This window comes from Budorcas taxicolor, chromosome 3 (genome assembly GCF_023091745.1).
Source record: "Budorcas taxicolor isolate Tak-1 chromosome 3, Takin1.1, whole genome shotgun sequence".
NCBI lineage: Eukaryota > Metazoa > Chordata > Mammalia > Artiodactyla > Bovidae > Budorcas > Budorcas taxicolor.
Window position 1 is genome coordinate 9413981 of NC_068912.1, and position 21668 is coordinate 9435648.

General features: G+C 40.2%; 1 protein-coding gene across 1 annotated transcript in view; it reads right to left on the reverse strand.

Moving 5' to 3' along the window:
* Positions 1-21668, reverse strand: part of LY9 (lymphocyte antigen 9) — a 39103-nt gene that overhangs the window by 14715 nt on the left and 2720 nt on the right. The window contains 1 exon segment of the mRNA XM_052637915.1: positions 2830-3153. Coding sequence (XP_052493875.1) covers positions 2830-3153 — 324 coding nt within the window.

Sequence of the window (21668 nt, forward strand, 5' to 3'; positions counted from 1 at the left end):
GTGGCTGACTCATGTCGATGTTTGGCAAAAACCACTACAATATTGTAAAGTTATTAGCCTCCAATTAAAATAAATAAATAAATTAAAATTAAAAAAACAAAAAAGAAGACTGAGATAGAGACAGCACAGACAGAGACAACCATTTGAGGACACAGGGAAAGAACGTGGCCATATGCAAGCCAAGGAAAGAGGCCTCAGAAGAAACCAAACCTGCTGACATCTTAACTAGCCTTCTGACTTGTGAAAAAAATTAATCTTTCTTGTTTAAGTCACTCAGTCTGTGCTGTTTTGTTATGACAGCCCTAGCCAACCAATACACTTTTGCACCAGATGTGGGGTGCTACTGTGACAAATTCCCAAAAATGTTGAAGTGACTTTGGAACTGGTTAATGGATAGAAGCTGGCAGAGTTTTAAGACGCATGTGAGAAAAAGCCTAGATTGTCTTCAAGAGACTGTTCATAAAAATAGGGATGTTAAAGGTGATTCTGGTAAGAGCTTAAAAGGAAAGAAGACAGCTGTAGAGAAAGCCTCTATTATCTCAGAGATCGACATATTATCATCAACATAACATTGGTAGAAATATAAACATTAACAGTGTTCCTGGTAAGGTATTAGTTGAAAATGAAGAACATGTTATTGGAGGAAAAGTGATACTTACTATAAAGCAGCAAAGAACTTAGACAAATTGTGTTCTACTTTTGAACGTTTAAGTGATGAACTTATCTTTCAGTTAAGGAGATCTCCAAGTAAAGCGGTGAGGGCACTACTTGTTTTCTCTTTTTGTGCTCTCCTTAGTCGCTCAGTTGAGCCCAATTCTTTGCGACCCCATGGACCATAGGCTTCCAGGCTCCTCTGTGGAATTCTTCAGGCAAGAATACTGGAGTGGGTTGCTGTGCCCTCCTCCAGGGGATGTTCCCAACCCAGGGATTGAACCCAGGTCTCCTGCATTGCAGATGGATTCTTTACCAACTGAACTACCCCGGAATCCTGTTTTCTCCTTTTGCTAGTAGTAAAATGTCAGAAAGGAGAGATACATTGAGGAAGGAATTGTTAAGCAAGAAGAAACCAGAATTTTAAGATTTGGAAAAGTCTCAGTCTATCTATATGGCAAAAAAAATGAGAATTTGTGTCTGGAGAAAACACTGAGAGTATGGATAGATAATGGTGTGATTCATGGATCCAATCAACTATCTAAGTAGAAATTCTGCCAGCTTGGACTAAACAGACACAGATGGCACTAAATGAAGGAAGGCTATCAGATTTGGGAGATTTTCAAGAATGAGCCAGTAGAGATATCCAGCTGAGATCATCCCTTATCCTTCAGGAAAAGGGAAGAATGACCCCATGGGAAGTTCAGAGGTTAATGGGTCTGCCACTGGCATCATGGGCCTAAGGGATGTAGGCCCAGGGCATGTTGGTGGGGGTGGTTCTTGAACCTTAAAAAGATGTAGTACTCAGTCATAAAAAAAGAAAGAATTCCATTTATAGCAACATGAATGGGCCTAGAGATTGTCGAACTGAGTGAAGTAAGTCAAACAGAGAAAGACATCATATGATATTGCTTATACATGGAATCTTAAAAATAAACTTATCTGTAAAACAGAAATAGAGTTATAGATGTAAAAAATAAACTGGCTACCAGAGAAGGAGGAGAAATTAGGAGATCGGTATTGACATATACACAGTACTACATGTAAAACAGATTAACTAATAGGGACCTACTGTATAGCACAGGGAACTACTGTATAGTTCCCTGCGCATAGCACAGGGACTCTACTCAATATTCTGTAATGGCTTACATGGGAAAAGAATCTAAGAAAGAGTGGATATACATACATGTGTAACAGATTTACTATGCAGTACATCTGAAACTAACACTACATTGTCAATCAACTATACCCCAATAAAAAATTTTAAAAAACCTAATGGAATTTGCTTTAATAGGGTTAGACTTCCTTGGGACCTATGACCCCTTTCTTCTTTCCAATTTCTCCCTTTTGGAATGTAAATGTCTATCGTGTCCCTGTGCCAATATGAAAGCATGTAACTTGTCTGGTTTCACAGGTCCATAACTGGAGGGGAATTTTGCCTTACATCTCACATACATATGATTTAGATGATACCTAGATAAGATTTTGAATTTGATGATGGAATGAGTTAAGACTTTGGGGGCTGTGGATATGAGGTGAATGTATTTTGTGACAAAGACAAGGGTTTTGGGGGACCAGAGACCACAGTGCTATCTTTATTTTTATTCAGTGGGCTGAATAAAAATTCCTATGTTGAAGTCATAATCCCTAGTGCCTCAGAATGTGGCTGTATTTGGAGACAGAGCCTTTAAAGAGATAATTAAGTTAAAGTGGGGTTGTAATGTGGGCCTTAATCCAGTATGACTGGTGTCCTTGTAAAGAGAGGAGACTAAGACAGTGCAGACAGAGGGACCATCATGTGAGGACATGCTGAAGTGCTGGCCATCTGCAGGCCAAGTAGTGTGGCTCAGAAGAAATCAAGCTTGCTGACACCTTGGTCTCGGGCTTCAACCCTCCAGAACTGTGAGAAAATGAATTCCAGTTGTTTAAGTGATCCAGTATGTGATATTTTGTTATGGAAACTCTAACAAGATGGATAAAGTATATTAACAGAGAGAGACTCTAAATGGCTCTTAACAATATTTTGGTTGTTTTTCACTCTTGACATCTGTATTTATGGAACTGGGTGAAAACGGCCAATATCATTGCTCTCTTCATCTTAGATAAATTCCTGGTGAGGAAAAAAGACTGCTTTTAAAAATAAAAGGTCAAAGCTCACACATGCTCTTTAGAACTCACCATAGATATATAAGATGAATTTCTCATCGATGTCTTTAGATCCCTTTTGGTTTATCCGGGCTTTGTATGAACCAGCATCTTTCAGAGTCAGATTGTTAATAGACAAATAGTTGCTTTCTGGGATGTTTATTTGCCCTTGGTAGCTTTTGTCTAACCAAAAAATCTTTCCACTTGAGAGTGCTAAAGCAAAAGCTTCTTTGGGACCACTCCAGGTGATGTGCTCAATTTCTGCATCCACTGAAATGTTCAGGGAGAGAATCACTGAACCCCCTACAATGCCTTTCACCACTGTTGAGGCTGAGTCCTTTTCAGAGGCTCCTTGCCCTGCAGAGACAAAAGAGGGACTTGGAGAAGCAGCTGGGATCCTCTAGCCAGCATTCATTCATTTGTTTGTTTATTCATGCATTCAGTCATTCATTCATTGTAAAAACACATGTTGATAATAAATGCTAGATGTTGAGAAATGAGATGATATTTTGGCCATCCTCCTTCTAGGTCCATTGCTTAGCAAAGTTATTCATTCACTCACCTGACATTTTCTCTCATGAATGTACCTACAATAATCAGTACAAAAGACTTTATAGTCTTCCATTCCACAAGGAAATGAGAATAGTGACTTTGGATGAATTTCTGAATTTCCCTGAGAATGAGTTTACTCATCTATAAGCTAGAAATGTCCCACCTGTACCATCTTCTTCCAGAAATGCGTTAGAGATGAAATAAAACCAAGTTGCTGTAAATCATAAAGGACTAATGAAGTAAAAAAGCAGCACCTTTAAAAAAACAAGATGTATTGATGGATGATTAAACCAGTGGATAGATGAATAGGTGTGTGATATAGCAAGAAAAGTAAAACCTCAATGGGAGAACTGAGATGGGAGGTATCTGAGTGTTCACTGCAAAATTCCTTCCAGTTTTCTATATGTTTGAGAGTTTTCATAATAAAATATTGGGAACAAAACAACATCTTTTCACCTTTCACCTTACCTTTTCCTCAATGTCCAGGGAATCTCTACTTAACTTTGGCAAGGCCAGGAAAATCTGGTCTATCCTTAGGAAAAAGACTTGGGGTTGGGAATAGTAGGTAGCATTGATTAAGCACCTGATTTCCTCTTCTCAGGAAAGACTCAGGTCATGAATAACCATTGTTTCCAAGGCTTCCAGAGCCCTGACGTTTGGCTATAGCAGCTTATTTCCTTGGAGAGGCCTTGTGCATTCTGCTGGATGACTCCAGCTTGGATTCTCAGATTCCAGGCTTCTACGGCTCTCAAGAGTGCTCTCCAAACCCTAGACTAAACCAGATGGGTTCAGGACTCAGGCTGTTCCCACCAGGAATTTTGCGTAGAAAAATATGTAGAGAGGAGGCAGTACTTAGATGGTGGAGGAATAGGATGGGGAGACCACTTTCTCCCCCACAAATTCACCAAAAGAACATTTGAACGCTGAGTAAATTCCACAAAACAACTTCTGAATGCGGGAAGAAGACATCAGGGACCTGGAAAAGAAGCCCGTTGTCTTTGTAAGGATGCAGGAAAAAATATAAAAGATAAAAAGAGAAACAAAAGAGGTAGGGATGGAGCTCTATCCCGGGAAGGGAGTCTTAAAAAAGAGAGACGTTTCCAAACACCAGGAAACACTCTCACTGCCAAGCCTGTGACGAGCCTTGGAACCACAGAGGGCAACATAACCGGGAGGAAAAATAAATAAAAAATTAAAACCCACAGATTACATGCCCAGCTGTAACTCCCCCAGCAGAGAAGCAGTGCAGACTCCTGCACCCGCCATTAGCAAGCGGGGGCTGGGCAGGGAGGCGTGGGCTGCATTGCTTAGAGTAAGGATCGAGCCTGAATGCCCGGAGGGTAATCAGAGCGAACTAACTTGGGCTAGCAAACCAGACTGTGGGATAGCTACCACGGGAAAAGCCCTAACCTAAGACACTGCCAGGCCCACTCACAGAACAAAGGACTGAACAGAGCTAGCCGGCTGCAGACCATCCCCATCCGGTGACAGGCAGCCAGAGCCAGAAGGGGGCAATCGCGGCCCCAGAGAGGCATTATCTACCAAACTGCAAGCAGGCTTCGTTGCTCACCAAGACTTCTTGGGATTTTGGGTGGTCAACATCCTCCTGAGAAGGTGCGCCGGATGTACACCCAGAAAACCGAGTGGCAGGGACGGAGGAGGTGATAAGTTGCAGCAACCGCGCTCGCCAAACACCTGGTCACCTGAGCTGCTTGGACTTGGAAAGGGCACAAAATGCAGGCCCAACCGAGTCTGCGCCTCTGAGGAGTACCCCAGTACCTGAAACTGAGCAGCTTAGACCTGGGAGGTGCATGCAGCCCAGGGCTGGCCTTAGACAGTTCCCAGCAGAGCAACCTAGAGCCTAAGCCTAAGCTGTGAGCGGGGGCAAACCCAGTGTGGCTGAGACACTGCAAGCACACGCCAGTGTTATTTGTTTGAAGTGTCCCTCCCTTCCGACAGCAAGACTGAACAAGTGAGCCTAAAAAAAGTGTCCACCACTGCCCTCTTGTGTCAGGGTGGAAATTAGACACTGAAGAGACCAGCAAACAGAAGAAGCTAAAACAGAGGGAACCACCTTGGAAGTGACAGATGCAATAGATTAAAACTCTGTAGTTAAAACAAACAAGCAAACAAAAAAAAACCACCCTGTAGTTAGTACCAACTACATAGGAAGGGCCCTATAGATCTTGAGAAATATAAGCCGGTTCAAGGAACTATCCAAAAATAAACTGACCCCACACTGCCCACAACAACGTCAGACAAAGTCCTAGATATATTTTTACTATCATTCTTTAATTTTTTTATTTTTAAATTTTAAGTCCCCTATAATGGCAACCCACTCCAATACTCTTGCCTGGAGAATCCCATGGAGGGAGGAACCTGCTGGCTGCAGTCCATGGGGTTGCAAAGAATCAGACACGACTGAGCGACTTCACTTTCTTTCACTTTATTATTGCTTTAATTTTCATTTTTATAACCTACTATTACTTTGCAAAAAAAAGAGAGAGACCCTATTTTTAAAAGTAAACTTCATATATATATATTTTATAATTTTTGTGACTTTTTTTCTCTAATATTGTATTTGAAAATCCAACCTCTTCTCTAGATTTTTAATCTTTGCTTTTTGGTATTTGTTATCAATTTTGTACCTTTAAGAACCCAATCTTCAGTACCCGTTTTTACTTGGGAGCGAGATTACTGGCTTGACTGCTCTCTCCTCCTTTGGACTCTTCTTTTTCTCCACCAGGTCGCCTCTATCTCCGCCCTCCCCCTTCTCTTCTCTACCCAAATCTGTGAATCTCTTTGTGTGTTCTGGGGTGTGGAGAACACTTAGGGAACTGGTTACTAGCTGGATCTGTCTCTCTCCTTTTGATTCCCCTCTTTATCCTCCTGGCCTCCTCTGTCTCCTTCCTCCCTCTTCTCTTCTCTGTGTAACTCCGTGAACATCTCTGAGCAGTCCAGACTGTGGGGTGCACATAAGGAAGTGATTACTGGCTAGATTGCTCTCTCCTCTTTTGATTCCACCTCATCTCATCCTGGTCACCTCTATCTCCCTCCTCCCTCTTCTCTTCTCCACGTAACTCTGTGAACCTCTCTGAATGTCCCTCACTGTGGAGAAACTTTTCATCTTCAACCTAGATGTTTTATCAGCAGTGCTGTATAGATGGAGCAGTCTTGAGGCTATAGTAAAAATAAGACTGAAAACCAGAAGCAGGAAGCTTAAGTCCAAATCCTGAGAACACCAGAGAACTCCTAACTCCAGGGAACACTAATCAACAGGAGCTCATCAAACGCCTCCATACCTACACTGAAACCAAGCACCACCCAAGGGCCAACAAGTTCCAGAGCAAGACATACCACGCAAATTCTCCAGCAACTCAGGAACATAGACCTGAGCTTCAATATAAACATGGCCCAAAGTCACTCTAAACCCACTGACATCTCATAACTCATTACTTCATTGCACTCCAGAGAGAAGAAATCCAGCTCCACCCACCAGAACACCAACACAAGCTTCCCTAGCCAGGAAACCTTCACAAGCCACCCGTACAACCCCACCCACAGTGAGAAAACTCCACAATAAAGAGAACTCCACAAACTGCCAGAATACAGAAAGGACACCCCAAACACAGCAATATAAACAAGATGAAGAGACAGAGGAATACCCAGCAGGTAAAGGAACAGGAGAAATGCCCACCAAACCAAACAAAAGAGGAAGAGATAGGGAGTCTACCTGATAAAGAATTCCAAATAATGATAGTGAAAACGAATCAAAATATTGAACACAAAACGGAATCACAGATAAATAGCCTGGAGACAAGGATTGAGAAGATGCAAGAAATGTTTAACAAGGACCTAGAAGAAATAAAAAAGAGTCAATATATAATGAATAATGCAATAAATGAGATCAAAAACACCCTGGAGGGAACAAATAGTAGAATAACAGAGGCAGAAGATAGGATTAGTTAGGTAGAAGATAAAATGGTAGAAATAAATGAAGCAGACAGGAAAAAAGAAAAACGAATCTATGTCCGATGCAGGATACAGCATGCTTGGGGCTGGTGCATGGGGATGACCCAGAGAGATGTTATGGGGAGGGAGGTGGGAGGGGGGTTCATGTTTGGGAATGCATGTACACCTGTGGTGGATTCATGTCAATGTATGGCAAAACCAATACAGTATTGTAAAGTAAAATAAAGTAAAAATAAAAATTTAAAAAAAAATAAAAAGAATAAAAAAATAAAAACATAAACAAAAAAAAAATAAAAGAAATGAGGACAATCTCAGAGACCTCTGGGACAATATTAAACACCCCAACATTTGAATCATAGGAGTCCCAGAAGAAGACAAAAAGAAAGACCATGAGAAAATCCTTGAGGAGATAATAGTTGAAAAATTCCCTAAAATGGGGAAGGAAATAATCACCCAAGTCCAAGAAACCCAGAGAGTCCCAAACAGGATTTACCCAAGGCGAAACACCTCAAGACACAAATTAATCAAATTAACAAAGATCAAACACAAAGAACAAATGTTAAAAGCAGCAAGGGAAACACAACAAATAACACACAAGGGGATTCCCATAAGGATAACAGCTGATCTTTCAATAGAAACTCTTCAGGCCAGAGGGAATGGCAAGACATACTTCGAGTAATGAAAGAAAATAACCTACAGCCCAGATTACTGTACCCAGCAAGGATCTCATTCAAATATGAAGGAGAAATAAAAAGCTTTACAAACAAGCAAAAGCTGAGAGAATTCAACACCACGAAACCAGCTCTCCAACAAATGCTAAAGGATCTTCTCTAGACAGGAAACACAAAAAGGATGTATAAACTCGAATAAACTACAAAACAATAAAGTAAATGGCAACGGGATCATACTTATCAATAATTACCATAAACGTAAATGGGTTGAATGCCCCAACCAAAAGACAAAGACTGGCTGAATGGATACAAAAACAAGACCCCTATATATGTTGTCTACAAGAGAACCACCTCGAAACAAGGGACACATACAGACTGAAAGTGAGGGGCTGGAAAAAGGTATTCCATGCAAACAGAGACCAAAAGAAAGCAGCAGTAGCAATACTCATATCAGATAAAACAGACTTTAAAACGAAGGCTGTGAAAAGAGACAAAGTAGGACACTACATAATGATCAAAGGATCAATCCAAGAAGATATAACAATTATAAATATATATGCACCCAACATAGGAGCACCACAATATGTAAGACAAATGCTAACAAGTATGAAAGTGGAAATTAACAACAACACAATAATAGTGGGAGACTTTAATACCCCACTCACACCTATGAATAGATCAACTAAACAGAAAATCAACAAGGAAACACAAACTTTAAACAATACAATAGACCAGTTAGACCTAATTGATATCTATAGGACATTTCACCCCAAAACAATGAATTTCACCTTTTTCTCAAGCGCACACGGAACCTTCTCCAGGATAGATCACATCCTGGGCCATAAATCAAGCCTTGGTAAACTTTAAAAAATGGAAATCATTCCAAGCATCTTTTCTGACCACAATGCAGTAAGATTAGATGTCAGTTACAGGAGAAAAACTATTAAAAATTCCAACATATGGAGGATGAAAAACACGCTGCTGAATGACCAACAAATCACAGAAGAAATTAAAAAAGAAGTCAAAATATGCATAGAAATGAATGAAAATGAAAGCAAAATGACCCAAAACCTGTGGGACACTGTAAAAGCAGTGCTAAGGGGAAGGTTCATAGCAATACAGGCATACCTCAAGAAACAAGAAAAAAGTCAAATAAATAACCTAACTCTACACCTAAAGCAACTAGAAAAGGAAGAAATAAAAAATCCCAGGGTTGGTAGAAGGAAAGAAATCTTTAAAATTAGGGCAGAAATAAATGCAAAAGAAACAAAAGAGACTATAACAAAAATCAACAAAGCTAAAAGCTGGTTCTTTGAGGAGATAAATAAAATTGACAAAACATTAGCCAGACTCATCAAGAAACAAAGAGAGAAAAGTCAAATCAGTAAAATTAGGAATGAAAATGGAGAGATCACAACAGACAACACAGAAATACAAAGAATCATAAGAGACGACAATCAGCAATTATATGCCAATAAAATGGAGAACATGGAGAAATGGACAAATTCTTAGAAAAGTACAGCTTTCCAAAACTGAACCAGGAAGAAATAGAAAATCTTAAGAGACCAGTCACAAGCATGGAAATAAAAACTGTAATCAGAAATCTTCCAGCAAACAAAAGCCCAGGTCCAGATGGCATCACAGCTGAATTCTACCAAAAATTTCAAGAAGAGCTAACACCTATCCTACTCAAACTCTTCCAGAAAATTGCAGAGGAAGGTAAACTTCCAAACTCATTCTATGAGGCCACCATCACCCTAATACCAAAACCTGACAAAGACGCCACAAAAAAAGAAAACTACAAGCCAATATCACTGATGAACATAGATGCAAAAGTCCTCAACAAAATTCTAGCAATCAGAATCCAACAACACATTAAAAAGATCATACACCATGACCAAGTGGGCTTTATCCCAGGGATGAAAGGATTCTTCAATATCCGCAAATCAATCAATGTAATTCACCACATTAACAAATTGAAAAATAAAAGCCATATGATTATCTCAATAGATGCTGAGAAGGCCGTTGAGAAAATTCAACATCCATTTATGATAAAAACGCTTCAGAAAGCAAGAATAGAAGGAACATACCTCAACATAATAAAAGCTATATATGACAAACTCACAGCAAACATTATCCTCAAAGGTGAAAAATTGAAAGCATTTCCCCTAAAGTCAGGAACAAGACAAGGGTGCCCACTTTCCCCGCTACTATTCAACATAGTTCTGGAAGTTTTGGCCACAGCAATCAGAGCAGAAGAAGAAAGAAACGGAATCCAAATTGGAAAAGAAGAAGTAAAACTCTCACTGTTTGCAGATGACATGATCCTCTACATAGAAAACCCTAAAGACTCCACCAGAAAATTACTAGACCTAATCAATAATATAGTAAAGTTGCAGGATATAAAATCAACACACAGAAATCCCTTGCATTCCTATATACTAATAATGAGAAAGTAGAAAAAGAAATTAAGGAAACAATTCCATTCACCATTGCAATGAAAAGAATAAAATACTTAGGAATATACCTACTAAAGAAACTAAAGACCTATATATCAAAAACTATAAAACACTGATGAAAGAAATCAAAGAGGACACAAAGAGATGGAGAAATATACCATGTTCATGGATTGGAAGAATCAATATAGTGAAAATGAGTATACTACCGAAAGCAATCTACAGATTCAATGCAATCCCTATCAAGCTACCAGCGGTATTTTTCACAGAGGTAGAACAAATAATTTCACAATTTGTATGGAAATACAAAAAACCTCGAATAGCCAAAGCAATCTTGAGAAAGAAGAATGGAACTGGAGGAATCAACCTGCCTGACTTCAGGCTCTACTACAAAGCCACAGTCATCAAGACAGTATGGTACTGGCACAAAGACAGAACTATAGATCAATGGAACAAAATAGAAAGCCCAGAGATAAATCCACACACATATGGACACCTTATCTTCGACAAAGGAGGCAAGAATATACAATCGAGTAAAGTCAATCTCTTTAACAAGTGGTGCTGGGAAAACTGGTCAACCACTTGTAAAAGAATGAAACTAGATCACTTTCTAACACCACACACAAAAATAAACTCAAAATTGGTTAAAGATATAAATGAAAGACCAGAAACTATAAAACTCCTAGAGGAGAACATAGGCAAAACACTCTCCGACATAAATCACAGCAGGATTCTCTATGATCCACCTCCCAGAATTCTGGAAATAAAAGCAAAAATAAACAAATGGGATCTAATTAAAATTAAAAGCTTTTGCACAACAAAGGAAACTATAAGTAAGGTGAAAAGACAGCCTTCTGAATGGGAGAAAATAATAGCAAATGAAGCAACTGACAAACAACTAATCTCAAAAATATACAAGCAACTTATGCAGCTCAACTCCAGAAAAATAAACGACCCAATCAAAAAATGGGCCAAAGACTAAATAGGCATTTCTCCAAAGAAGACATATGGATGGCTAACAAACACATGAAAAGATGCTCAACATAACTCATTATCAGAGAAATGCAAATCAAGACCACAATGAGGTACCATTTCACACCAGTCAGAATGGCTGCGATCCAAAAGTCTACAAGCAATAAATGCTGGAGAGGATGTGGAGAAAAGGGAACCTTCTTACACTGTTGGTGGGAATGCAAACTAATACACCCACTATGGAAAACAGTGCGGAGATTCCTTAAAAAATTGCAAATAGAGCTGCCTTATGACCCAGCAATCCCACTGCTGGGCATCCACACTGAGGAAACCAGAATTGAAAGAGACCCATATACCCCAATGTTCATGGCAGCACTGTTTATAATAGCCAGGACATGGAAACAACCTAGATGTCCATCAGCAGACGAATGGATAAGCTGTGGTACATATACACAATGGAGTATTACTCAGCCATTAAAAAGAATACATTTGAATCAGTTCTAATGAGATGGATGAAACTGGAGCCGATTATACAAAGTGAAGTAAGCCAGAAAGAAAAACACCAATACAGTATACTGACACATATATACGGAATTTAGAAAGATGGTAATGATGACCCTGTATGCGAGACAGCAAAAGAGACACAGATGTATAGAACGGACTTTTGGACTGTGAGGAAGAGCGAGAGGGTGGGATGATTTGGGAGAATGTCATGGAAACATGTATACTATCATGTTAGAAACGAAGTGCCAGTCTATGTTCGATACAGGATACAGGATGCTTGAGGCTTGTGCATGGGGATGATCCAGAGTGATGATATGGGGTGGGAGGTGGGAGGGGGATTCAGGATTGGGAGCTTGTATACATCCGTGGTCGATTCATGTCAATATATGGCAAAACCAATACAGTATTGTAAAGTAGAATAAAATAAATAAATAAATAAATAAATAAAATGTGGGGAGATGCTTGAAATTAAAAAAAAATAAAAAAAATTAAAAAAAAGATCATACATCATGACCAAGTGGGCTTTATCCCAGAGATGCAAGGATTCTTCAATATCCACAAATCAATCAATGTAATACACCACATTAACAAATTAAAAAACAAAATCCATATGGTTATCTCAATACATGCACAGAAAGCTTTTGACAAAATTCAACATCCATTATGATAAAAACTCTCCAGAAAGCAGAAATAGAAGGAACATACCTCAACATCAGTTCTGTTCAGTCGCTCAGTCATGTCCGACTCTTTGCGACCCCATGAATCACAGCACTCCAGGCCTCCCTGTTCATCACCATCTTCCAGAGTTCACTCAGACTCACGTCCATCGAGTCAGTGATGCCATCCAGCCATCTCATCCTTGGTCGTCCCCTTCTCCTCCTGCCCCTGATCCGTCCCAGCATCAGAGTCTTTTCCAATGAGTCAACTCTTCGCATGAGGTAGCCAAAGTACTGGAGTTTCAGGTTTAGCATCATTCCTTCCAAAGAAATCCCAGGGCTGATCTCCTTCAGAATGGACTGGTTGGATCTCCTTGCAGTCCAAGGGACTCTCAAGAGTCTTCTCCAACACCACAGTTCAAAAGCATCAATTCTTCGGCACTCAGCCTTCTTCACAGTCCAACTCTCACATCCATACATGACCACAGGAAAAACCATAGCCTTGACTAGACGGACCTTAGTTGGCAAAGTAATGTCTCTGCTTTTGAATATACTATGTAGGTTGGTCATAACTTTTCTTCCAAGGAGTAAGTGTCTTTTAATTTCATGGCTGTAATCACCATCTGCAGTGATTTTGGAGCCCCCAAAAATAAAGTTTGACACTGTTTCCACTGTTTCCCCATCTATTTCCCATGAAGTGATGGGACCGGATGCCATGATCTTCGTTTTCTGAATGTTGAACTTTAAGCCAACTTTTTCGCTCTCCTCTTTCACTTTCATCAAGAGGCTTTTTAGCTCCTCTTCACTTTCTGCCATAAGGGTGGTGTCATCTGCATATCTGAGGTTATTGATATTTCTCCTGGCAATCTTGATTCCAGCTTGTGTTTCTTCCAGTCCAGTGTTTCTCATGATGTACTCTGCACAGAAGTTAAATAAGCAGGGTGACAATATACAGCCTTGATGTACTCCTTTTCCTATTTGGAACCAGTCTGTTGTTCCATGTCCAGTTCTAACTGCTGCTTCCTGACCTGCATACAGATTTCTCAAGAGGCAGGTCAGGTGGTCTGGTATTCCCATCTCTTTCAGAATTTTCCACAGTTTATTTTGATCCACACAGTCAAAGACTTAAGCATAGTCAAGAAAGCAGAAATAGATGTTTTTCTGGAACGCTCTTGCTTTTTCCATGATCCAGTGGATGTTGGCAATTTGATCTCTTGTTCCTCTGCCTTTTCTAAAACCAGCTTGAACATCAGGGAGTTCATGGTTCATGTACTGCTGAAGCCTGGCTTGGAGAATTTTGAGCATTACTTTACTAGCATGTGAGATGAGTGGAATTGTGCAGTAGTTTGAGCATTCTTTTGCATTTCCTTTCTTTGGAATTGGAATGAAAACTGACCTTTTCCAGTTCTGTGGCCACTGCTGAGTTTTCCAAACTTGCTAGCATATTGAGTGCAGCACTTTCACAACATCATCTTTCAGGATTTGAAACAGCTCAACTGGAATTCCATCACCTCCACTAGCTTTGTTCGTAGTGATGCTTTCTAAGGCCCACTTGACTTCATTTTCCAAGATGTCTGGCTCTTGATTAGTGATCACATCGTCATGATTATCTGGGTCGTGAAGATCTTTTTGTACAGTTCTTCCATGTATTCTTGCCACCTCTTCTTAATATCTTCTGCTTCTGTTAGGTCCATACCATTTCCATCCTTTATCGAGCCCATCTTTGCATGAAATATTCCCTTGGTAGCTCTAATTTTCTTGAAGAGATCTCTAGTCTTTCCCATTCTGTTCTTTCCCACTGTTTCTTTGCAGTGATCACTGAAGAAGGCTTTCTTATCTCTTCTTGCTCTTCTTTGGAACTCTGCATTCAGATGCTTCTATCTTTCCTTTTCTCCTTTGCTTTTCACCTCTCTTCTTTTCACAGCTGTTTGTAAGGCCTCCTCAGACAGCCATTTTGCTTTTTTGCATTTCTTTTCCATGGGGATGGTCTTGATCCCTGTCTCCTGTACAATGTCATGAACTTCATTCCATAGTTCATCAGGTACTCTATCTATCAGATCTAGGCCCTTAAATCTATTTCTCACTTCCACTGTATAATCATAAGGGATTTGATTTAGGTCATACCTGAATGGTCTAGCGGTTTTCCCTACTTTCTTCAATTTAAGTCTGAATTTGGCAATAAGGAGTTCATGATCTGAGCCACAGTCAGCTCCTGGTCTTGTTTATGTTGACTGTATAGAGCTTCTCCATCTTTGGCTGCATAGAATATAATCAATCTGATTTCGGTGTTGACCATCTGGTGATGTCCATGTGTAGAGTCTTCTCTTGTGTTGTTGGAAGAGGGTGTTTGCTATGACCAGTGCATTTTCTTGGCAAAACTCTACTAGTCTTTGCCCTGCTTCACTCCACATTCCAAGGCCAAATTTGCCTGTTACTCCAGGTGTTTCTTGACTTCCTACTTTTGCATTCCAGTCCCCTATAATGAAAAGGACATCTTTTTTGGGTGTTAGTTCTAAAAGGTCTTGTAGGTCTTCATAAAGCCATTCAACTTCAGTTTCTTCAGCATTACTGGTTGGGGCATAGACTTGGATAACTGTGATATTGAGTGGTTTGCCTTGGAGACGAACAGAGATCATTTTGTCATTTTTGAGATTGCATCCAAGTACTGCATTTCGGACTCTTTTGTTGACCATGATGGCTACTCCATTTCTTCTGAGGGATTCCTGCCCACAGTAGTAGATACAGTGGACATCTGTGGTAAATTCACCCATTCCAGTCCATTTTAGTTTGCTGATTCCTAGAATGTCGACGTTCACCCTTGCCATCTCTTGTTTGACCCTTCCAATTTGCCTTGATTCATGGACCTGACATTCCAGGTTCCCATGCAATATTGCTCTTTACAGCATCGGATCTTGCTTCTATTGCCAATCACATCCACAACTGGGTATTGTTTTTGCTTGGCTCCATCCCTTCATTCTTTTGGAATTATTTCTCCACTGATCTCCAGTAGCATATTTGGCACCTAATGACCTGGGGAGTTCCTCTTTTGGTATCCTATCATTTTGCCTTTTCATGCTGTTCATGGGGTTCTCAAGGCAAGAATACTGATGTGGCTTGCCATTCCCTTCTCGAAGCTATGTATGACAAACCCACAGTAAACATTATCCTCAATGGTGAAAAATTGAAAGCATTTCCCCTAAAGTCAGGAACAAGACAAGGGTGCCCATTTTCACCACTACTATTCAACATAGTTTTGGAAGTTTTGGCCACAGCAATCAGAGCAGAAAAAGAAATAAAAGTAATCCAAATTGGAAAAGAAGAAGTTAATCTCTCACTGTTTGCAGATGACATGATCCTCTACATAGAAAACCCTAAAGATTCCACCAGAAAATTACTAGAGCTAATCAATGAATATAGTAAAGTTGCAGGATATAAAATCAACACACAGAAATCTCTTGCATTCCTATATACTGGTAATGAAAAATAGAAAGAGAAATTAAGGAAACAGTTCTATTCACCATTGCAAAGAAAAGAATAAAATACTTAGAAATATATCTACCTAAAGAAACAAAAGACCTATATATAGAAAAAAATCAAAGAGGACACTAATAGATGGAGAAATATACCTAGTTCATGGATTGGAAGAATCAATATAGTGAAACTGTGTATGCTACCCAAAGCAATCTATAGATTTAATGCATTCCGTATCAAGCTACCAACTGTATTTTTCACAGAGGTAGAACAAGTAATTTCACAATTTGTATGGAAATACAAAAAACCTCGAATAGCCAAAGCTATCTTGAGAAAGAAGAATGGAACTGGAGGAATCAACCTGCCTGACTTCAGGCTCTACTACATAGCCACAGTCATCAAGACAGTATGGTATCGGCACAAAGATAGAAATATAGATCAATGGAACCAAACAGAAAGCCCAGATATAAATCCATGTGCCGGGACCCAGCGTGAGGAACTCCGACCATGGCAAAGGTCATGAGGAAGGAGGCTTACGCAAAGGCATGATCAAGCCTCAGGAAACCCCCTGTTCCTGAGCATCTACCCCCCAAACCAGAATCTACCTATTTTACTGTTTCATGCTCTCATCTACACCGCTGACTTTACAGGGGCTGACTCCCGTTACCTCTCTCAGAGAAGGAGTTAGCTTACAGCTCTAAGTAAATAAAAATTCCATGACAAGAGTGTTTCAACTTACAAACTCCTCTGAAGGTTATCTAGCCTGCATGTACAGGTTTGTCCGGCCACATGTGATTGTTTAAAGCCTCCCAACCGTGAGAGGCATGAGATGTTTTAGACTTACTAAAGGCAGATTCTTTTGGGAAGTTAGAAATTATTAGTATAGTGGGTTGGTTAGGAATTATATTGGTGAAGGGTTTTTCATTTGTGGTGCCAATAATTGCTGCTAATTCCCTGCCCTGGGTGTGACAAGGGTGTCTCAGGTCAAACCTCTCTGCTGGCAGACTAGTTTGTGTGACAAGATTATCCATACTCCTGCCGAGCACATGATTGTTTATTACCTCTCAACCATAAACAGTACAGAGAGTTTGGAGTATTTTGAAAGTCTTAATTAGCATAGGGCTTTTCTCATTGTTGAGTCAATGATTGCCGCCAGGCCTCCATATCCTTAGGCACCTGGGAATATATTAATCAATGTATTTGGAATACAGAAAAGGAAATATAGTAGTTTTTGATGTTAGCAATACTAGACTTTTTGAGTTAATGAATTTTCTCTTTTGTTATAGATCATTGTACTTTGTTATAAACCACTGTGTCCTTGCTATGCAAAAATCTAACTTTATCACTATCTTAAGACTAAATAGATCTTAAGGGGAACATTGGTGAAGGGTTTTCATTTGTTGGGCTGATGTTTGCTGCTAAATCTCCATATTCCCTGCCCTTATAATGAATATAACTAGCATATAGGAGAAATAAGTATTAACCTTTAAGCATATAGGAGAAATAAGTATTAACCTTTAAGATTAATCATGTTTACCTTGGGTTAAATAAATTCCTTTCTTGATTGTAACTCACTATAGCCTCACCCTATAGGAATGCAACTTTATTTGGAGGGTGGTGCCTGGTTTAAGAAAAAACACCCTTGGAAAAAATAAGTTTTTTTGTTATCAGAAAGAAAGGATCATAAAATGTCAGCAGGCCTCATGGCTAGAAGATGATGTAAAACCCCTAAGACCTTTTTTTTTATACATTTATGTGAAGCACCTGATTTTAATAAAGGTCAGGACTGCTGACCCCTGCGTGACTCTGTATTCATCCCTATGTGTTACAAAAGGTATATAAGCAAACCTAAAAAATAAAGAAATGGGATCAGTTTCTGGAAAGACTGATTCCCCCATGTCGCTTCTTTCTTTTTCTGACTGAATTCCCATCTGGAGCGTGGGTGCCCACCACGTCTACTTACTTGCCCCGGATTTTAAGTTCCATATGAGAAGGAGCCCAAGGAGGGGCACCTTCCGATATTCAAGTGGCACTGGTGGCCCAACGTAGACAGTGCAAATTCCTTGTCTTGGAATTTTATTGGTATCCCACATAAACCAAGTTATTCAGCCTCTTTTTCTCTCCTACTATTTTCTGGCCAATTTCCCATCTGGTACATGGGTACTCACCAAGCCTACTAATTTTGCCTGGGCTTCTAAGATCGGACTGGGGAGGCCTCAGTGCCTCCTCTCCTTTGGGAGAACAGAAAGATGCCTGTGGCGTATGTAGGTGGTGATTGGTATTCCATGTAAACCAAGTTATTCAGCCTCTTTTTCTCCGCTAATTTTCTAATCTTTCTCTATCTGTAATTAAATAAGTTTTTTCCTAGGACGCCGATTCCATCCCCACCTTCGAATTACCCTGAATCCACTGGGGAAGGACCCTGGCATCCACGCACCTATGGACACCTTATCTTTGACAAAGGAGGCAAGAATATACAATGGAGAAAAGACAATCTCTTTAACAAGTGGTGCTGGAAAAACAGGTCAACCACTTGTAAAAGAATGACACTAGAACACTTTCTAACACCATACACAAAAATAAACTCAAAATGGATTAAGGATCTGACCAAAACCAGTAAAACTCTTAGAGGAGAACATAGGCAAAACACTTTCTGACATAAATCACAGAAGGATCCTCTATGACCCACCTCCCAGAACATTGGAACTCAAAGCAAAAATAAACAAATGGGACCTAATTAAAATTAAAAGCTTCTGCACAACAAAGGAAACTGTAAGCAAGGTGAAAAGACAGCCTTCAGAATGGGAGAAAATAATAGCAAATGAAGCAACTGACAAAGAATTAATCTCAAAAATATACAAAAAACTTCTGCAGCTCAACTCCAGAAAAATAAATGACCCAATCAAAAAATGGGCCAAAGACTTAAACAGACATTTCTCCAAAGAAGACATACAGATGGCTAATAAACACATGAAAAGATGCTCAACATCACTCGTTATCAGAGAAATGCAAATCTAAACCACAATGAGGTACCATTTCACACCAGTCAGAATGGCTGCGATCCAAAAGTCTACAAGCAATAAATGCTGGAGAGGGTGTGGAGAAAAGGGAACCCTCTTACACTGTTGGTGGGAAGGCAAACTAGTACAGCCACTATGGAGAACAGTGCGGAGATTCTTTAGAAAACTGGAAATATAACTGCCATATGACCCAGCAATCCCACTGCTGGGCATCCACACTGAGGAAACCAGAATTGAAAGAGACTCATATACCCCAGTGTTCATTGCAGCACGTTTATAATAGCCAAGACATGGAAGCAGCCTAGATGTCCATCAGCAGACGAATGGATAAGAAAGCTGTGGTACATATACATAACGGAATATTACTCAGCCATTAAAAAGAATGCATTTGAGTCAGTTCTAATGAGGTGGATGAAACTGGAGGCTATTATAAGGAGTGAAGTAAGCCAGAAAGAAAAACACCAACACAGTATACTAATGCATATATATGAAATTTTGAAAGACGGTAACAATAACCCTGTGTGCGAGACAGCAAAAAAGACTCAGATGTATAGAACAGTCTTTTGAACTCTGTGGGAGAGGGCAAGGGTGGGATGATTTGGGAGACTGGCATTGAAAAATGTATATCATATGTGAAACACATCGCCAGTCCAGATTTGATGCATGATACAGGATGCTCAGGGCTGGTGCACTGGGATGACCCTGAGGGATGGTATGGGGAGGGAGGTGGGAGGTGGGTTCAGGATGGGGAACACATGTACACTGTGGCGGATTCATGTTGATGTATGGCAAACCAATACAATATTGTAAAGTAATTGGCCTCCAATTAAAATAAATAAAATTTATATTAGAAAGAAAAGAAGAAAAACATGTAGAGAATGTTGGAGAGAGTGGAGAGGCCAAAAAATAGCTGGGAAGAATGGGAAAAATTTGAAGTGTGTTCTTAAAGCCTAAAGGTCACAGAAAACACAGATGCAGAGTAGAGCCTGGTGCAGGCCAGGGGAGTGGTCTCTGCCTAGAACCCCATCAGCTGAGCACTTGGACCTTCTGGAGAGGCTGCCACGGAGGACACAGGACTAGACACCCTAGACGTGAGAGGGTCTGTTCAGGTAGACTCTGGGGCAGATTCAGAAGACAGAAGCTCAGCTGATGTGATGGTTATTTGAAGTTGCCTAAAAGAGATAATCATGATGATGTGATCACTAATCTAGAGCCAGACATCTTGGAATATGAAGTTAAGTGGGTATTAGAAAGCATCACTATGAACAAAGCTAGTGGAGGTGATGGAATTCCAGTTGAGCTGTTTCAAATCCTGAAAGATGATGCTGTGAAAGTGCTGCACTCAATATGCCAGCAAATTTGGAAAACTCAGCAGTGGCCACAGGACTGGAAAAGGTCAGTTTTCATTCCAATTCCAAAGAAAGGAAATGCAAAAGGATGCTCAAACTACCGCACAAGTGCTCTCATCTCACATGCTAGTAAAGTAATGCTCAAAATTCTCCAAGCCAGGCTTCAGCAATATGTGAACTGTGAACTCCCTGATGTTCAAGCTGGTTTTAGAAAAGGCAGAGGAACCAGAGATCAAATTGCCAATATCCACTGGATCATGGAAAAAGCAAGAGAGTTCCAGAAAAACATCTATTTCTGCTTTCTTGACTATGCCAAAGCCTTTGACTGTGTGGATCAAAATAAACTGTGGAAAATTCTGAAAGAGATGGGAATACCAGACCACCTAACCTGCCTCTTGAGAAATCTGTATGCAGGTCAGGAAGCAACAGTTAGAACTGGACATGGAACAACAGACTGGTTCCAAATAGGAAAAGGAGTACATCAAGGCTGTATATTGTCACCCTGCTTATTTAACTTCTGTGCAGAGTACATCATGAGAAACGCTGGACTGGAAGAAACACAAGCTGGAATCAAGATTGCCAGGAGAAATATCAATAACCTCAGATATGCAGATGACACCACCCTTCTGGCAGAAAGTGAAGAAGAACTAAAAAGCCTCTGATGAAAGTGAAAGAGGAGAGTGAAAAAGTTGGCTTAAAGCTCAACATTCAGAAAACAAAGATCATGGCATCTGGTCCCATCACTTCATGGAAATAGATGGGGAAACAGTAGAAACAGTGTCAGACTTTATTTTTTTGGGCTCCAAAATCACTGCAGACGGTGATTGCAGCCATGAAATTAAAAGACGCTTACTCCTTGGAAGAAAAGTTATGACCAACCTACATAGTATATTCAAAAGCAGAGACATTACTTTGCCAACTAAGGTCCGTCTAGTCAAGGCTATGGTTTTTCCTGTGGTCATGTATGGATGTGAGAGTTGGACTGTGAAGAAGGCTGAGCGCTGAAGAATTGATGCTTTTGAACTGTGGTGTTGGAGAAGACTCTTGAGAGTCCCTTGAACTGCAAGGAGATCCAACCAGTGCATTCTGAAGGAGATCAGCCCTGGGATTTCTTTGGAAGGAATGATGCTAAAGCTGAAGCTCCAGTATTTTGGCCACCTCATGCGAAGAGTTGACTCATTGGAAAAGACTCGGATGCTGGGAGGGATTGGGGGCAGGAGGAGAAGGGGATGACCAAGGATGAGATGGC